The 20,014-nt window shown below is 39.6% G+C and overlaps 1 protein-coding gene across 3 annotated transcripts in view; it reads right to left on the reverse strand.

Annotated features, from left to right (window-relative positions):
* Window positions 1–7,661: 7,661 nt before the first annotated feature.
* The window catches only part of RGS6 (regulator of G protein signaling 6), a 773,101-nt gene continuing 760,748 nt past the window's right edge, over window positions 7,662–20,014 (reverse strand). For all 3 annotated transcript variants that reach the window (XM_007472890.3, XM_056810707.1, XM_007472889.3), the window contains one exon: window positions 7,662–12,799. In XM_007472890.3, the coding sequence (XP_007472952.1) occupies window positions 12,752–12,799 (48 nt within the window). In that variant the 3' untranslated portion in view covers window positions 7,662–12,751. The remainder of the gene's footprint in view (window positions 12,800–20,014) is intronic.

The raw sequence follows: 20,014 nt of genomic DNA on the forward strand, positions 1-20,014 counted from the left end.
GGGGAGAGCCAATGGAAATGCTCAGAAATGGAAGATGGAATATCTGTGTGATGAATATAGCAATGAGGCCAGTGGAGTTGAATCATAGATTCTACTGTAGAGAGGAAAAAGGGATGAGAAGATTAGAAAGGTAGGAAGGGCTAGGTTGGGAAGAACTTTAAATGCCAATCAATGTCTGACATTCATTAAGAAAATATTGATTAGAGAGGGCAGCTGGGTAGCTCAGTGGATTGAGAGCCAGGCCTAGAGATGGGAGATCCTAGGTTCAAATCTGGCCTCAGACACTTCCCAGCTGTGTGACCCTGGGCAAGTCACTTAACCCCCATTGCCTAGCCTTTACCACTCTTCTGCCTTGGAACCAATACACAGTATTGATTCCAAGATGGAAGGTAAGGGTTAAAAAAAAAAGAAAATATTGATTAGAATATGGAAATATATATTGTATGAAAGCATTGATATAACCTCTATCATACAATTTACTGCCTTGGGGAGGATGGGGGGGGACAGGGAGTGGGGGAATTTGAATTACAGAATGTCAGGAAACAATTATTAAATTTTTTTCCATATAATTGAAAAAAACAAAAAAGAATGATAAAAATGTATGGGTGTATGGAAAAATACTTTGAAAAATATAAACTATTATACTTTTCTTACTTAAAAAGAAAACTCCAAATCATTAAACAAAATCTAAAGTATGTTCCATATTCTGTTTAAAATATTTTAGAAATTCCAATACATCCGGGCAGCAAGAATTAGAAAGAGAAATTCCACGTAAAATCACCCTAGATAATATAAAATACTTAGCAATCTATCTGCCAAGACAAACACAGAAACTACGAACACAGCTACAAAACACTTTCCATATAATTAAAATTAGATCTAAATAGTTGGAAAAACATGAATTGCTCATGGGTAGGATGAGCTAACGTAATAAAAATGACAATCCTACCCAAACTAACTTACTTATTTAGTGCCATACCTATCAAACTACCAAGAAACATCTTTACTGAATTATAAAAAAAACTATAACAAAGTTTATTTGGAAGAACAAAAGATCAAGAATATCAAGGGAAATAATAAAAAAATGTGAAGAGGGGGGCCTAGCAGTACCAGATCTTAAACTGTACTATAAAGCAGTGGTCATCAAAACAATATGGTACTGGTTAAGAGCCAGAAGGGAGGATCAAATGACACATGTAAAACCCAGTGGAATTGTGCGTTGGCCATGGGAGGGGTGTGAAGGTTGGGTTGGGAAAGAACATGAATCTTGTCACCATGAAAAAATATTCTAAATTAATTAATTGAATACAAATTTTTTTAAAAAAAGAAGGGAGGATCAGTGGAACAGACTTGTGTTAAATGACCTCAGCAAGACAGTCTATGATAAACCCAAACATCCCAGCTTTTGGGACAAAAATCCATTATTTGACAAAAACTTCTGGGGAAATTGGAAAATCGTATGGGAGAAATTAGGTTTAGATCAACATCTCACACCCTACACCAAGATAAATTCAGAATGAGTGGATGACTTGAATATAAAGGAGGAAACTATTAGTAAATTAGGTGAACATAGACAATATACTTGTCAGATCTATGGGAAAAGAAAGATTTTAAGTCCAAGCAAGAGTTAGAAAATATTACAAAATGTAAAGTAAATAATTTTGATTACATTAAATTAAAAAGGTTTTGTGCAAACAAAACCAATGCAACCAAAATTAGAAAGGAAACAACAAATCTAGGGGAAAATATTTATAACAAAAACCTCCGACAAAGTTCTAATTACTCAAATTTATAAGAAGCTAAATCAAGTATACAAAAAATCAAACCCTTCCCCAATGGATACATGGGCAAGGGACCTGAATAGTCAATTTTCAGACAAAGAAATCAAAAGTATCAGGCACATGAAAAAGTGTTCTGAATCTCTTGTAATTAGAGAAATGCAAATCAAAGCAACTCTGAGGTACTACCTCATACCTAGAGGATTGACTAACAGGACAGCAAAGGAAAGTAATAAATGTTGGAGGGGATGCGGCAAAGTAGGGACATTAATGCATTGCTGGTAGTGTTGTGAATTGATCCAACCATTCTGGAGAGCAATTTGGAAATATGCCCAAAGGGCGTTAAAAGACTGTCTGCCCTTTGATCCAGCCATATCGCTGCTCCATTTATACCCCAAAGAGATCATAACGAAAAAGACTCGTTTAAAAATATTTATAGCTGTGTTCTTTGTAGTGGCAAAAATTGGAAAATGAGGGAATGCCCTTCAATTGGGGAATGGCTGAACAAATTGTGGTATATGCTGGTGATGGAATACTATTGTGCTCAAAGGAATAATAAAGTGGAGAAATTCCATGTGAACTGGAATGTCCTCCGGGAATTGTTGCAGAGCAAAAGGAGCAGAAACAGGAGAACATTATACAGAGACTGATACACTGTGGTACAATCGAATGTAGTGGACTTCTCTACTAGCAGTAATGCAATGATCCAGGATAATTCGGAGGGACTTATGAGAAAGAATGCTATCCATATCCAGAGGAAGAACTGTGGGAAAAGAAACACAAAAGAAAAACAACTGCTTGACCACATGGGTAGATGGGGATATGATTGGGGATGTAGATTTTAAATGATCACCCTAATGCAAATACTAATAATATGGAAATAGGTCTTGATCAATGACACATGTAAAATCCAATGGAATTGAGTGAGGGCCCTGGGAGGGAGGAGGGGAAGGAAAGAACATGAATCATGTAACCATGGTAAAATATTCTGAATTAATTAGTTAAATAAAATTAAAAAATATTTTAGAAAGACCTTACTAAAATGATTACATCAAAAAAAGTTTCCTTGCTGAAAGAGAAGCTTTAGTCATTTGGAAAATCAACTTATGAAGAGAAGTGCTGTTGTAGTTCAGTCATTTCAGTTTGACTCTTCCTGATCCCATTTGGGTTTTTCTTGGCAAAAATAATAGAGTGGTTTGTCATTTCCTTCTCCAGCTCACTTTATAGATGACGAAACTGAGGCATACAGGGTTAAGTGATTTATCCAGGGTCACACAGCTAATAAGTACCTGAGATCAGATGTGAACTCAGAAAGATGTGTCTTCTGGACTCCAGGTCTGATATTCTGTCTGTTGTGCCCCCTAGTTGACCCATTTAAGATGAATTTCGCTGAGGGACTTTAGTTGATAGTACATTGAATTTGGAACCAAAATATCTGATCTGTCTTTGGACTACCACTTTTGTTTCTTACTCTGAAGTTTCTGGACATCAATTTCCTTAAATGCAAATGATTGGGTTGAAATAAATGTTCCCTGTGTTCACTGCCAGATCTAAATATCATGATGATGATAGCTGACCTTTATATGGCACTTTAAAGCTTGCAAATTATTTTAGAAATATTTCATTCTATCCACAATACTGGAAAATAGGGACTATTATTATGCCCATTTTACAAAAGAGGAGACTAAGGTAAACAGAGGTTAAATGAATTGGTCAGAGTCCCATAGCTAGTGTCTGAGACAGAATTTAAATTCTGGAGTCTTCCTGACTTCAGGACCAGTTCTTTATCTACTATGTCACTTTACAGCTACTCTGGTTATTATGGCTACTCTGGTTAAATGGTGGTCCATTGGTTTTGCTCTTTAATTTTTATGTTGAAAATTGTTTTTTCTTGTGAGAAATGATTGCCACTTTCTTTTTCTTTTCTTCTGTCTTGAAAAAAAAGTGCCACTTGTTAAATAGGATGGCTTTCTGGGAAGATGCAGGGGGAAATGATGTAAAAAATGTAAATGTGATATAAAGATCCTAGAAATAATAATTAGAACGACTTTTTGGCTATTACCTATTACAGAGTGACATTATCTGGTATATACACTCATCCTTGAAAAAGAGATGAATGCAGTTGATTTTTGTGTGTGTGTGAAGAATGAAATATGTTTCATTTTGCTTTTTTTAGTGGAGAAATAACTATGGATAGATGGACACGTGTGCAAATGTGCTATATTGTCAAATAATTTCATAGCAGATACATTGCAGAAATGTGTATCCTAGTTTGTTTATAAAGGTCTCAGTGGAATTTCCATAAAAAGAACTATTGAGAGAACTCAATATGTATTGTTTGAGAAAATTGGAAAATGTAAGGTGACATGAAGGTTACCCAATATAGAAGAAGAAAGAACTAGATTTGGAGCTAGGAGAACAGAGTTCTAGTCATTAACTGGAGATCAGAACAATGACAAGCCTTTTGCCCTTTCTGGAATTCCATTTTATCATCTGTAAAATAGAGTTTTGGAGTATATATTTGCTGAGGTTTCTTTCAACTATAAGTCTATGAATGATTCCATGAAGTGTGGGAAGCCTCAGTTTATCTAAGCAAAATCCAGGACTGGCCTTTCTAGTTATCCAGCCCAGTTGCTTCAACTTTTAAGACCTTAGTTTTCTCATCGGTAAAATAAGAGGGATAGATAAAATGGTCTTTAGCTGCAGATTCCTGGTTCTGTGATTGTACATATAATCCAATCTGCAGAATTTCAATGGAATAAAACTTAAGGAAAAAGATGGATTCATTATGAAAGTTTTGGGAAATTAATTCAATATGGTTGATTTGAATTTTGAAGCTGTAGGTTATAGTTTTGGAGAAGGAAATGGCAAACTTCTTGAGTATCTTTGCCAAGAAAAATTTTAAATGAGGTCACCAAGATTTGGACACGACTGTAACTACTGAATGAATTTATCAATTTCGATTGTTTCACAGAGCTGGGCATGTGATGGAAATAAGTGGAACTATAGGATTATATATATATATATGTGAATAAACTTGGTATACAGTATTAGGGAAAATGGCAATTCTTTATTTGTATTTATGAGGGAACTGATCTTTTTTTTTTTTAATTGTAAAAATGTGTAGTTGCTTTTGTTGTTGCTACAGGTACAGTTTAGCCAGATCTGATCTTAATCTACCTAACAGCTCTGTTATTTCTGTGATACAATATTTTCCCAGTTTGATTTCTTCATTGTGTCCAGAAGGATACTCTGTGATCTCTTTTCTTTTAAAGAAGTATGATGCCTCTCTTTATTCATCCTCTTCTTCCATCAGTCCTGCTGCACTTGAAATCAGGAGCTCAATCAATATTTTATACATTTCCCATATCAACTGACCTGGGAAATGTTGGATCCCCCTAGTGGAATGTAAACTCCTTGAGGTCAAGGCCTCTCTCATTTTTGATTTTGTATCCCTAGTACTTAGTGAAATGCCTTGTACATAGTATATGTTTAATACATGTTTATTAATGGATTTGAACAAAGACAATGGGTCCAATTATGGAATAATTCTATGTAAGACTTATTTTGGGGGGAAAGTCTTGAATTTTGAGTCAAATAGCTTCTTAATACTTGGGGACAAATGACAACCTGGTCAGATTATGAGGTCCTGCAATTGTTCGGCAAATCAGTGAATGGCTGCCAAAACATTTAAGTAAAAACTTGTTAAATGAGGCACTTGAGCTTTAAAGGGGTCACTTTCTTCCCTTCTCATCTCCTCTTTTCTCCATTAAATGTAGAAACAACTGTCCTATCTAGTATTCATTTTTTCTCTTGATCACACATGATGAAAACTGATTTGCCAACACAGGGTTGCATGTAGAGAAGAAACCTGTACCTCACTAAGTGGAAGGGACTATCCATCACAGGCAAAAAGAGACTTTCTACCAAACCAAATATGGCCATGGATGAAGAACTGGAAGAATGGTCACAGGGGATCATCTAGAACAGCACTGGTGAAGGTTTTCAAGTTTTCATGCCCAATCTGCAACTTTAAACTACCTGTGTGCCACTTGCATTACCCTAGAGAGCTGAGGGATTAAGTTCTCATTTTGGGCGGCTGGCCAGAGGGGCAGGGCATGCAAAAACTGTCCTTGGGTACTGGGAAGAGGGGGAATAGAGCAGCCCCCCAAGTGCCAGCTGGGCATGCATGCCAATACTTTGCCAATGCTGATCTAGACCTTCTTCATATTTTTCCATGGAGCTGTTTGGTAATCTGGTGAAGCCAATGGTTTCCTCAGAATAATGATTTTTTAAAAATTCATAATTGAAGGAAATAATAAATTTTAAAGATTAGTGAAAAAAAAATATTTTCCCCCATCCAATTTAACAGACCCCCTGTTTGTGGACCCCAGGTTAAGAGTACTTAATCTAATCCAACCCCCTCATTTTATGAATAAGGCAACTGGGGCCCAGAGAGTTAAGTAATTTGCCCAAAGTCATATAGGTAATAAATAGTGGTTAGGATTTGAACACCAGTTCTCTGGCTCCAAATCTGCCATTCCTTTCATTGTGCCTCTCAGGTAATAAAATATTCAGGGTCTTCCAGGGAAGAAAGGCACTCCCTGGACATAGGCACTAGGAATAAGTTGATAAGAAATGCTTCCCTTTACATAACACTTTCACCAAAATCTTCATTTTTCTTGCTGACCTTCACTGCCTCCAAACTCCCCACCTCAGGCTTTACACAACCTGATGCCTCATTCACAGACCTTACACCTGAGATGGCTTTCCTTTTAAGACAAATGTCATCTGGTAGCCAGTCTTGCTCTGGGCTCTGATAAGGCAGGACCATGTATTAATGTGGATAAGAGGATCCTTAGATAGTCCAGGGTATGAGTTTGCAAATGCTTGAGTAACCCTGGCTTCCAAGGGCTGGGTGATGGCCAAGACTTACAAGTAAGTTAAAGCCACTTTAATATAAGATGGAAATGGCCACTTCTGCATGGTCTGTAAGACTCATTTCCAGGGTCTCAATTTAATTTAAAGAGACTGAGCCTAATCCTGCAGCCCCCCAACCGATGGCATTTAAATGCCTTGTGCCGTGAAAGGAAATGAAACTGCTAGCAATTGAAATTCCCATCAAATAAAAGTCCCTTCATTAGGGCCGTGTTCTTTCTGGGAGAGAGTTTTTCTTCCAAGATGGTAGATGCCCCTAGGAGTAGATTGACAGGACTCTGTGAGCACTGGAGAACTCATCCCTTTGCTTCTTATATTATATTATTTTTAACTCTAACAACAGACTCTGCCAACAGGGTGTGTACTTCATTGGAAGGCATCCTCTTCATGAATAGAGCAGACAGTCTTGAGATTTTTTTCCTGTGGTCCTTTAGTCTTGCTTGTTTGTCTGATTCAGAGGCAGTCGGATATCCTGAAGCTTGGGGATTTAGTCGGTGATGAGACTGTCCATCACTCAAGAAAAACAAATTCTCATTGCTCAACGCCCAGTCTGCATCAGTGTTTAAGCCTATGACTTTATGCAAGAGCAGATCTGTGTCATTTCTAACTACTCTTATGGCTTAGTAGGTGGTCAGGTTTATGTCTGAGCATAAACAATTGGGAAAAGAAATCACCTAACCATGCAAACCTAGAGATCTGAAGTCCCCAGTGACACACTGTACCTTCTTAAGACAAACCAGGGCATCTCAGTGATTTAGAATTTCCAAGCTGCTGGGCATATGGCTTTCCTCCCCTCTCCCCCCCCTTTTGTTTGTTTCAGCGAGAGAAACAGATAATTGGATGTGCCCGGGAATATTGTGTTTTGCTGGAGATAAATCACTGCCCAAGAAAGCCATCGCCACCCCACCCCCCCATTGAGTCATACAGAATTAGCTGGGTAGGCAGTGGGGTTATAGAGTTGTTTATTTTCAGACCATACTAGCAAGTTTAGTTCTGGAGTCTAAATGCCCCCAAAGTCCATAATAATAAATTACTGAGAACCACATGCAGTACAGTAGAGACCATTCAGACATGTCCTTTTACCACACAGCAAAAAAAAAAGGTATAGTTTGTAATACTTGAGTCCGACCTACACCGCCGAGCCGTGGTGCCTCCCCTTGTCTATTTGATTAGATGGCCATTTGTCTACTCCCTCCTTCTGGGATTAACCCCACTGGACTTTTCTTCAAGGCTTACTGACTCTAGTTCCACTGTACTAGCCTGTGGGACTTTATTGCTACAGAGTCTACTTTACTACCTTATGACCCTGGAACTGCCGCCCAGTACCATCCAACAATGCCTTGATACCATGGAGTGTTAACTTCTAGGTGGTGGGCATTGACAGCTCTTTGGCAGAATCCTGGGTTGATTAAATATTGCATCATTTGTCTACTACTTGTCCATACTCTAGACCATAGTGTTTATTAATGCTCGACTGTAAGGTCACTGCAGTGTTGAGGGGCACATTATCACACTTGCCTAGAGAACCTGAACACTGTCTTAATTGTCATTCAGTGTAATGGCTCAGTGGGAACAGGAAGCTTTGTGAAACTTTGTTGAAGGGAGAGCGAGAGAATTTAAAGTCTTTAGTCCCTTTCTAGCCTCCCTGCAGAGATCCCAGAAATATCTTTTGAAATCCATGCATGTGGAGTCTTTCCTAATGGATTAAAAAGGAAAGAAGGTGAAATAGCAAAGAAAGTAAGCAGGCAGCAGTTTCCTAGTTCATCAGCTAGGAGGTGAGGTAGTTTGAACACACCAAGTTTACTGACTAGGAAGAGGTTCATTGCCAGGCATCTGTTCGGTGCCCCAGAGTACAAACAGCAACCTGGAGTCTCGCTAGAAGGGTTCTTCTGGTTTTGATGGAGACAACTCAGGATACTCCAACCAAATTCTTGGCCAATGGAAGATAATGATTCTATTGGCTTGTAGTTATGGGAAGTCTCTTCAGATCACTTGGTCCTACTTTGTTTCTGGTTCTCACCAACATTTATCTAGCAGGACCAGAACACAGTTTTCTGGATGCTCAGGGACCCCGCCTCACCTTGTTAATTCAGAGAAGTAGATTATATAATGCCTTACGAATCCCTTTTAGAGTCCAATTCAGATATTGTCTCTTCTAGGCACCTTCTCTGATTCCTTTTGTTGGAGATTATCTTTCCCCTCAGATTTCTCAAGGCTGGGTTTTTGTACCTCTCTGTGTTGATCATGACATGTGTATTACATTTACTTCTGTGTGTGTCTTATCTATCCTCCCTACTAGACTGTTAGGTCCTTAAGGGTAGGGATGGTTGGGGCAGGGACGGTAGCTTGGTGGATAGAGAGTCAGACCTAGAGATAGGAAGTCCTTGGTTCAAATCTGACCTCATCTCCTTCCTAGCTATGGAAGCTGTGGCAGGCCACCTAACCCCAGTTGCCTAGCCCTCACCAGTCTTCTGCCTTGGAATTGATACTTGGTATTGATTCTAAGACTGAAGGTAAGGGTTCAAAAGATGAGGCAAAGATAGTGTCTTACATAAATTTATGCTCCCTCCTTTGTCTGGTACAGTGCTCTGTGAGTGGTAGGTAATTAATAAATACTGTTGAATTATATTGGTATTGATATTCTGTCACCTGTAATGGAATTACTCCAGAAGAAGTTAATATTTTTTATGCTGATAACCCATGCTTTTTTCTACTTTCTCTCTATTGGAGAAAATTAGTATGGGCATCCTTTTGTCCTAGATATTCTTAGTGCACTGACGTCCTAAGAATTTGCTTTGCAGCTGGGCAGAGGTTGTCTCTTTGACACAACCTCAGTATTCCATTCTACAGGGTACCATTATCAAACTTGTCACTGTGCCCTAGCATAAAGAAGAATCACTTGTCCAAAGTTTGGGTTCACCCAGTATTCTCACTGCTGTGACAAAAGGTAGGGATGAAGAGGGCAGAGAAGGGCAACAAGAAATTTGTCTGTGTTGATTGTAGTCTGGTTCTAGCCTTTAGGGCTTCTGGGAATACATAGAGATTAGGCTAATGGAGGGATGATGTAACTTCATATGAGGGCCAGCATACACATGTTGACCTTGTATCACACTGGGCAGTGACAACCCACACCCTACCTTGCGTATCTGCTATATAGATTAACAATCTTTAGTTGGTGATAGAGTGGAGAAGGAAAGGGTTTAGACTCTTTTCTGCCTTAGGAAGTGTGAGACGTCTATCAAGAGGTCTCTTAAAGGAATTCAAGACCATTCACTTTAACAGTCTTGGGTGATCTTTTCTCTACTTTTTTTCCTACTTGGAGGTCTAAGGAGTTTTCTCAAATGTGCCAAGTTTGCAAAGATTGTAGGCCAATTGTCCTCGACTGAGGATCAAGGAGGTCTTCCAGGACCCTGGATAAATTTAGCAATAATGCCTGAGACCAAGTCCTCAGGTTAGGGAATTCCATTCATCCAAGCTTCGATTTCAATCAAGAGTAGATAATTCCAATGGCATCATGCCCTGGAAAGCCCACTTCAAAACCACAGAAAAGTGCCAGGAAACCCAATTTATAGGAAGCATGCCATCTGGGACTTGAGAGAGGAAACTGTAGTGTCTGTACTCAGGGAACAATTTTGGAGGCCTCCGCTGACTTGCCCGTAATACATTCCTTCTCAAGGCTTCCCTTTGTCACTAGTCAGTTCTATTTGCTCTTGATGACCATAGAAGGCAGTGAAGGCAATGTGCAATGCTTTGAGACCTGGGGGGGGGGGGGGCATGCTTAGATGGCTCTCTGGCTGAACTCAGAAATGGGTTAGTTGTATATGAGAGTGAACATGATGTGAAAAGCTATAAGATAGGAGAGAGGATGTCAAAGGCAAATGAGCATATGTACCTCAAGCAACTCATGTGCAGAAAGATGCCAGAAGGATCCTGTGACCTTTCCCACATTGAGTGAGGCTCAGTGACAGAGCATGCAGTGAGTGTCTAAATTATTTGGAGTTGATCCCTATAAAGAAACTCCTGGGGGAAAGGGGACCCATTCTTGCATCTGTTTCCCAGATCCCATCAACCCTGTAGTTTTGCTGTACTCATTCTCTTGCAGGGTATCCCCTGGGGCCATTGTCTCTTCTGGCAATCTGCTGTTGCCATCACACATGGGTTGAGGTCTCTGGTGTCATGGTCAAAAGTCACCTCCTTCCTGCCCAAGTTTATTTCTGAGGTGCTCTGAGAATGTCTGTAGTTATTGCATGATTTCCCACTAAGCCCTCCAAAAGGGAGCAAAGATGCTTATTTCTCCATTTTGTAGGTAAGAGAAACTGAGGTACAGAAAGACTGGAAACTAGAAGCCTGCTGATGTCCATGGCAGCTCAACCATGAAAGAGATCTGAATGGATAAAATAGAATCCATTACAGACCACTGACTCAGCAATTTGGGTGGGAAACAAAACAAGCAACAAGTTAGGGAGGGAGGGAGTGTTGAGAAGTCCGTTATGAAGCCTTTAGTCACCATTAAAGGATTGCATGTGTGAATCAAGAAATCACCAATGATAATTGTTTTATTTCTATTGCTTTCTGTTTATAATATCTAAGGGGATGTGGCTAAAAAGAAATCAAAGGTAATCATAGCACACCAGTTACTGAACATCTGACTTGGAAAAACATAATCCTACTTAGCTATAGGTTTATTAGCAGTCTTATTTGGGGGTCATTAGGAAGCAGTGTCACTCTGGCAAATGATAGTTGATGACAGACATCCATGGGGTGGGGATCAGGAAGAAATCTAGATCCAATTTGTCCATGGGCATTTAGTTTTCACACTAAATAATCAGCCTTATTTTGTTTATATTATTTTCTCTAGTCCTTATATGTCATATGGGTATTTCCAAGGCTTTTCCTCTAGTGCTGCTGCTGGGTATGACTGAGTCCTTACTGAGAGATTTAGCCATATTCAATTCAACCTGAGTGGGGGAACTGTTGGCCAGCCACCCATCCAGTTGACTTCCCAAGACTGGGAATCTTTCCTCCTTTTCATATTTCTCTTGGCTTGGTGAAACCTGGAGATCTCCAGTGTCTCTGGAATTTCCTCCAGACCTTAGCCTTTGAATAACATAGAAGAGAATATACTCTGGAATAAGTGTAAGAAATAAGTAATAAAATGACAAGATTCTTATTTCAGGCCTTAACTAATAAATCTATGGCTACTCCTTATGCACTGGTGCTTTTTCTGGAGAAAGAATCTCGGATGCCTTGGATTTCCCCTGACCAGGAGACAACAAATGAGGAGAAAGGCAATCAGAGCATATTCAAGAAGTCCGTCTGAGAGGGAGGTGGGGGATGGGAACTCGTAGAGTGGCTTCACAGAGCAGGAGAAATAAATCCTCTATCTTAAGTGGAAGTGGCTTCTGGTAGCTATTTTATGGTGCCTAGGCAGCCCCAAAGAGGGGATGGATGGAGGCTCCGGGGTGGTGATGACAGTAGCAGGCTGTGCCTATTACAGTTGAGGATGTGCCAGAGAAAGGGAAAACTGACGTTTAATACTGACTCTGCTCACTCGGGCTCTCCTCTCTCTCCTTTCCCACAAGGGAGGATATTTTGGACGGTGGTAGTCCGTAATAATAATAGTAGCAATAACAATAATAATGATAATGATAGCAAGGAATAATTCAGAGCAGGAAATTTTTGGCCCTGCAAACCCCTCTGTTCACAGTGAGGCGTTCTCCCCCGAAATCAGGTTCGAAGAAACAAGGACCTCGTAGAGAACTGAGTGTCATAACAAAGCTATACAGGTAAGAAAATGTTGATGTAAACTATAAAAAGCGGCATCTCTGCAGCTCTGCTGATGGTTTCTTTTTCTCCTCTCCATTTGCCTCCCCATCCAGACCTAGGTACGTCCTCCTTTTCTCCCCTCCCCTCTCGCCCTCACTCTTTTTCTTTCACAGTAACCAAATTGCCCCTTAAGGTTAGTCTCTCTGAAGATGTTGAGCGCCGCCGCCCGCCTGTGTGGTCAGCGGCTCCCGTCTCAGCTGGTGGAACTGTCAGGACTGCATCAGGCCCGTGAGACGCTTGCCCACCAGTGACTTTCCCTGCAAGAACAAGCGACAAACATACACATAGGCACAGACAGACAGATAGACAGACAGGTAGGGGATCAGTTCTCTACAGGCAACAGAAGCAAACCCGTCTGCCCGCCATCTTCCATGGGAGGGGCACATTCACATGGGATTCCCCACGTTTGGAAGGCTTAATGTGGAAGCTTCGAATGCACCTGGATACTGGATGGAGCTGGGTGAACCCAGGGATGATGGACAGCTTGTGGATGGTGCCCTGAAGTGATAGTGGAGGGGAAAGGAAATTCCGGTGGTACAGGGCCTTACTTACCCATGGAAGGAGGCTCTCTAACCATCAAGTCAGAGTTAATACCTATGGACTACTCTATAACTTACTTTTAGTCAAGGTTATTATATGAGTTGGGAAATATTAAGGCAGGGGAGGGCTGGAGGATCTGTGACAAGGATGTGCTAAGGATGGGAATTGTTGGGGAAATGATAAAAGTTCTAAAAAAAATCCAGCAAGAAGTGAGTCCCTTCTTATATAGCAGTTGATGGAAGGCAGAGATGAATTAGAGCACTTCCCACAGAGCTGGGCATATACAGTTTGGTCCCAAGGTAGTGGTGGCTTCCTCCTTGGAAGCCACAGAATGTTCTCTCCCAACTCCTTGGGAAGAATCACTAAGTGGCAGCAATAAATACTGTGAAAAGACTTTAAACTGGAATGAACCTGGATTGTGCCCAGGGCCCTTGTAATACTCAGAGGGGCATTCCTGGTGAATTATTTGGCTATTCATATGTTGATAGTTAAGGACATGCTCATATGCTATAAATATTTCCAACCCCAACTTGTTCTGCACAAGGCTTGATCAAGCTCTTTATAGCAGACCCCTTTTAAATAAAAAAACACACACACACACACACACAATAACAAAACAAAACAAGCCCATATTCTCAAGTGATGATTCTAGGAGCATATGATTCTGACTCAATTTGGACTCCTATGTCAAATGATTTCTGAATGGGTGTGAGGGCACAGCTCCTTATCTAATGCTAAATAGATTGCAGGCAAGTCAGATCTACTGAAAAGAAAGTTGCTCTGTTTGGGAATACATAAGAAGTACTCAATAAGCTCTATGATTAATTGGTCTGTACCTAAAAATATACATTAGCTGTGTTCTTGTTAGCCCTAGGTGGTATAACATCTATTCTGATTTTTTTTGGGGTCTTGTTGTTTAGTCATTTTATTTGTATCTGACTTTTTGTAACCCCATTTGGGGTTTTCTCTTTTTTTTTTAATTTAAGTATGTTCATTTAATTAATTAATTTAGAATATTTTTCCATGGTTACATGATTCATATTCTTTCCTTTCCCACCTCCCTCCCATAGCCAATGAGCATTTCCACTGGGTTTTCCATGTATCGTTGGTCAAGACCTATTTCCATATTATTAATATTTGCACTAGGGTGATCATTTAAAGTCTACAACCCCAATCATATCCCCATTGAACCATGTGATCATGCAGTTATTTTTCTTCTGTGTTTCTACTCCCACAGTTCTTCCTCTTATCCTGTTTTTCTACAGAGGGAAAAACCAGTGTAGACACTCACAAGCTCCTCTGTATTTGGTTCAGTATTGAAGCAACAATAATAAGAAGAATGTAGTGGTTATAGGGGGCCAAGAGCGCTGGGAGGAAGTACTCTCTCTACCCACATCCTCTCAGTCCAGTGGTCAGTGCTTCCTATAGTTGGATGGAACACTGAGAGGAGCTGCTGCCCCTTATTCTACCCACAGACTTTGCTAAGGTACCTACCATAGATTTTGAGGAAAGGATGAAGGGCATTAAGCTTGTTCATTAGCTGTTTCCTCTCTAAAGGAATAAGATTCCTGAGGAGTTCATCAAGGATCAAAGCCATCTCTCACTAATAACTGCAGCCCCCTGCCTAGAAAAATCACCCATGTTCAGACAAGCCATTACCAAGATGCTTCTTGCAGAGACCCAGGGTTCCTTGCTATGAGTCATTTTCACTCTATAGGCACCAAGAGAACAGAACACAGTCCTTTCTGAGCTGTATGTACCTTCTTCTCTTCCCTTTTCCTTCTTAAAAATTTTATTGTTAATAAAGGACCAGCCTTGGTGTCAGAGTGGCACATCTTATATATAAGATGCTTGGATAGACAGAGAAGCTGGGGATGGGGATGAGGAAGGGAGTCATGGCCTCAGTTCTGGTCAGACCAGCCTGAAGGATTAGCTGAATTATTAATGGATGCTAGCTAAGGAGGAAGATAGGCTGCTTTGAGCAGATGACCTCAAAATGAAAAGGAATATCATGATTAAAAACTCAGATAGGCAAGTTCCAGAGATATCATGTGACTACATCTTTATGTGCAGACAAAATGTTTTTTTTCACCTCCAATAGATTTGGTAAATGTAATTCAACAGAATCCAGGAACCTCCAATTTCATGGCCCATGTGCTCCGTGCCATGTTCATGAACACCCATTTCATTCTCATCCTCATCTGACTAGAGCTCCATATGCTAGAGAGATCTCTTCAGTGTTATGGCAGTCTTTGTTTTTATGGCTGGGGTGTGGGGGGCTGTATAAATTCATGCAGTTCTTATATTTATTATCTTCCTTTAAAGACACAACAAAAAGGAATGATTCCCCTTTTGCACATGTGTGTGGTTAAAAAAATCAACATGCTGTTTCACATGCTTCAATTTTGTTCATTTCACTTTCATACATTAATCAATAAAGCATGCATTGATCAGGTTAATGAGAGCTCCTGCCACTTACCTGAGGGCTTTTCACTGAGGGTAAGGCTCTATGGAAAACTGGAATTATAGATAGTGTTTGAACTTTGGGATTGTTTGAGGATGTGATGATCTGCCTCAACGTGACTTGGTAGGGAGGGATAGTTCAATTTAAATTGTTTAAAAACAAGATGTAGAAATTCCACACTTGTTTCTTGGTTGCTTGATTTTGTCTCAATTTGAGGATAAATTTTATTCTTTATGCTTCTTAATTGATTTGGGCATCTATCTCAAGCTTCTAGCATAACTGACTTTAATCTCCCCAGCATGAAGCACTTTCCTTCCCTTTCCTTTTCCTGTCCCCATTTCTCTTTCTCATTTTATTCTGCCCCTTTGACTAAAGTAACATAGGAGTCATACCATCTTCTTGAGCCACTGAGGTGTTTTTCACATTAGAGAAAAATTTCCTTTTTGGGGAAGTTCCCCCTCCCTTTTTCTTTTCTCCTTTTACATTTTAGGAAAGGAATATGTGTTTGATTGAATTAACAAATGACTTCAATAGACAGGAAGTTAGAGGCTCAAGGGGAAACTGTTGGGAAATGGTCACCCATGTATGGTAGTAAGACATTCAAATTTGCACTGGATTTCCATATGGCTTTGGAAGGATGGAAGCTACCATCAATGTCTTCAGAAGAGAGCCAGAACAAAAAGGGAAAGTTAGATGACCTGGGGATCTGAGCTGGGGGTGGGGTGGGGTGGGGTGGAGAAGAGGAAGAAAAGATACCCTGCCACAATATTGAAGAGTAATTTGTGTGCTGGGTACTATCTTTTCTGGGTCTTCTCCCTTGATGAAAGAAATATACTCAAATGGATCAGGAGGAAGTTTGTTATAACAATTCACACCAGTAAGGTTTTGGTTAAGGAAGCCACCAAAATTTCTTTCTCGATGATCTTTAAGACTTGGGGAAACAAAGCAGAGATATGAGAAAACACATCTCCTCACTGCTTTATGTAGTTGATGGACTAAGGAGCACTAAATGTTATCATACTGTTCAAAGTTCCTAAAAGGAAAGGAAATGTTATTGTAACATTATTTGTAGTAAAATGAATGAAACATCTGACATTTTTTTTTGGTAGGGAGTGAGAATACCTTCATTAGTTTTACTGAATTTTTTTTCCTGATTTTAAAAATTCTTATTATAAGGGATGGTACTTTGGGAGAGAATGGGGAGTGATATGATGGGAAATCCCAGTGGTATAAAAACAAAAAAAAAATAAAATTTATTTTTTAAAAAGACTTAAGGAGAGAGAATTACTACCATTTCTTTGGGTTTTTTGGGAACAAGAGACCAAGTTAGATAATCTATGGTGGTTTCATCTAGACTTGGGATTAGAGGAAGACTATGTATATTTATTATAAAAAAGAAGATAACCATATCTTTCTATAGCACTTTCTATTTCAAAATGCTTTCATATCTATCATCTCATCGGGTTTTCCTAATAACTGAAGTTGAAGTTGGGTGATATTGTCCTGATTTTACCCAGGAAAAGACCAAAGAAATGAATTGTGACTTTTCAAAGGTCACACACAATGGCCAGACTGGGACTTGGGTTTGGGGTGAACTGTGGGCACACTCTTTGAAAATTTGGCCAGGGGAGGGTCTTGTACCCAAATCCATTGTTTTTAGAAAGGGGACTGTCTTTTTTGAAGCAGAGAATATGAGGAGACAACAATTGGGCAAATTTTGTTCCCATGTTCTCACCAAGCTTTCTCATCTCCCAGTTTCTAATGGAAATTTTAATTTGGTTTAAAAATTCTATCTATTAGATTTGTCCATAAACATTATAAATACAAAATAAAAAACACAAAATAAAAAAGCCAACGTTATACTTGAAAAAAAATCTACTGGAGGAGGAGGGAAGAAAATATTAATGAGCAGAAAATCAAGAGAACAAACAAATTCACACAAATGAAAACCAAGTTGAAGTTACAGGGAAGTATGTAAATTCAAAATAAAAATAATGTACATGACCCTTCAAAGAGTTGGGTTAGCATGACCTGAACCAACTATGCAATAGCCAATGTACATTCCTGGTTATGTAACTATGACATTTGGCATGTCAGTTTTCTCCAGGTCACCTCATTTTCTAAAAGTTTCTCTCTGAGACCAAATTAATAGACCCATTAGCACATTTATTTACATTACTCAGGTAACCTATCATTCCCTCACTCTTCTCTTTAAATCACCCAAGACAGGCTTTGGAGAGCTTTCTTTGATCTGGTCCAATCCATGAAGCTTCAGGTTAATGTAAGGAAGACAGATGGATGACTTCAAGCAAGGCCCATCATCACCTGGGGAGGTGGACAAGCCTCGGTCCTATAACTTTAGGTGGCCAACACTCCAGACATAACCTTAGGCAGGTTCTACTTGAAGTCTTCATCCTATTTCTCTCACTCTCCGCCCTAGCCCTGAGGTAGAAGATTATTCACTAAGTATGTGTGTATCTAATGGGGGCAAGGCAGGGGCAGGAGATGGCACTCCTGAATTAATTAACTAGATCAATTAATTTGGGAAACACATTTGTTCACTATAACCAAATAGCTCAGTAGTTATGCTTATCTGGATCTGGCTCCATAATCTCAGAGGGATTCTGAGTGTCCTGAATAACCCATTTCAGTTGACTTCTGAGCCTAATCAGGATAGGAAAAACCTTAAAAAACCTTGGCACTTCAATCTGATAAACACCAAATTCCACTCTAAACTGTTGTTTCACCAATTTCCCAAGGAACCTAAAGGAGTTCTCCCTGACAGTGTCTGCTACATCTACAACTTTCCTGCTTTGTATAGGCTACTAGTACCCTCTCCATATTTTTTTCTTTATAGTCAAGACTACTATTTTTCTTTTTTTTTTAAACCCTTACCTCTGTAACCCCTACAATCACTACCTGAAGTCAATTGGTTCCAAGGCAGAAGAGTAGGAAGGGCTAGAAAATGGGGACTAAGTGACTTGCCCAAGCTCACACAGCTAGGAAGTGTCTGAGACCAGATATGAACCCAAGACCTTGGGTCTCAATCCACTGAGTCCCCCAGCTGCCCCCAAGGCTACTCTTTCCAAAGGCCAGCCTTCTGGGTAAGCTTTTATTGGGCAGTGAGTGACTTCTTTCCTCTCTGCCTCATAGGTGTACTCAAAGATTTTGACAATTTCTCTAGTATTCTATGGTTTACAAAACAGTGTTCTCATAATAGCCCTGTAAGGGTAACCGATGTATAATTTTTCTGATTTTGTTTGTGAAGAAACTGAGGCTTAGAAGGAGCTTTGCCCCAAAGCCACATGGCTAGTAAGTTATAAAGCGGAGCCTAGTCTCCAGATCTCTTAACTTTAAATCCAGTGCTCTTCCAAGTGAGGCTTCACAATGAAAAAAGGTAGGGAAGCTCTTATGGTAAGAATCACCATATTCCTTGTTTATTTCATTTCCTTGACAGTTCTTCTGACCCTATTTTACCAACTGCTATTGATCATTTATTCTCAAGAATCAATGGAATTAGCCTTTCTCCTCTTTCTTCTTCCTTTTTTGTGATTAAATTAATCAAATTTGATAATTAGCATGTGTATAGTGCTTTTCAAATATGACCTTAAATAACTCTGTGAGTTAGGTACTATTATTGTCTCCTTTTTACATATAAGGAAAGTAAGGTAAGTAGAAGCTAAGTGGCTTTCCCAGGGTCACACAACTGGTAAGTGTCAGAGCCTGGATTTGAACTCAGGTCTTTCTGACTACAGAGCCAGTTCTCTAACCACTGAACAACCTACTTGTCTCTCATAAAAAGATATTACATTGAGTCAAGGACCAGATAGCTCTTACCAGAGAATCTAATAAAGCATGGAGGACAGCTAATTTAGCAAAGGACCTTAGTTATAAGAAGATTTTTGTGGTAAGCTCTAAGTCTAGATTCTCCATTCCAAAACTTTGATCCTGAGGATCCAGGTCATCAGTGGAAAAATCCTAATATAAATTGAGTAAATGAATACATGGCAGCCCTTTTCAGCTGTGCTGTTAATGGCTATCTGTTATTCCATAGAATATTAGAGTAATTCCTGAATTGGGTTGTTGAGAAGACAACAACTTAAATTCATTCATAAGGCCAGGGATAGGGACAAGACTTTTGATTTCAGTGGTCTCAGGAATTCTTGGTGAAAAAACTTCCTTTACAACTGTGTGCAGATATATATTCATAGAGAGTTGCCTAGAACATTGAGACATTTATTAATTTGCCAAGGGTCATGTGGTCATTCTGAGTCAGAGTGGTGACTTGAACCCAAGCTCTGAGGCAAGCTCACTATCTCTTGAGCTAGGAAACTTTCTGGAAAAGATCAAAGAGGCAGCCACTTGTCTTATGGATCCTAAGCTCATTATACAAAGTTTGGCAAGATGGAATTTTCCCAGAACTCAGTGGGGTATTCTCTACCTTTCCCACATGCTCACAATCTATTAC

The sequence above is a fragment of the Monodelphis domestica genome, chromosome 1 (assembly GCF_027887165.1).
Source record: "Monodelphis domestica isolate mMonDom1 chromosome 1, mMonDom1.pri, whole genome shotgun sequence".
NCBI classification, from domain to species: Eukaryota; Metazoa; Chordata; class Mammalia; order Didelphimorphia; family Didelphidae; genus Monodelphis; species Monodelphis domestica.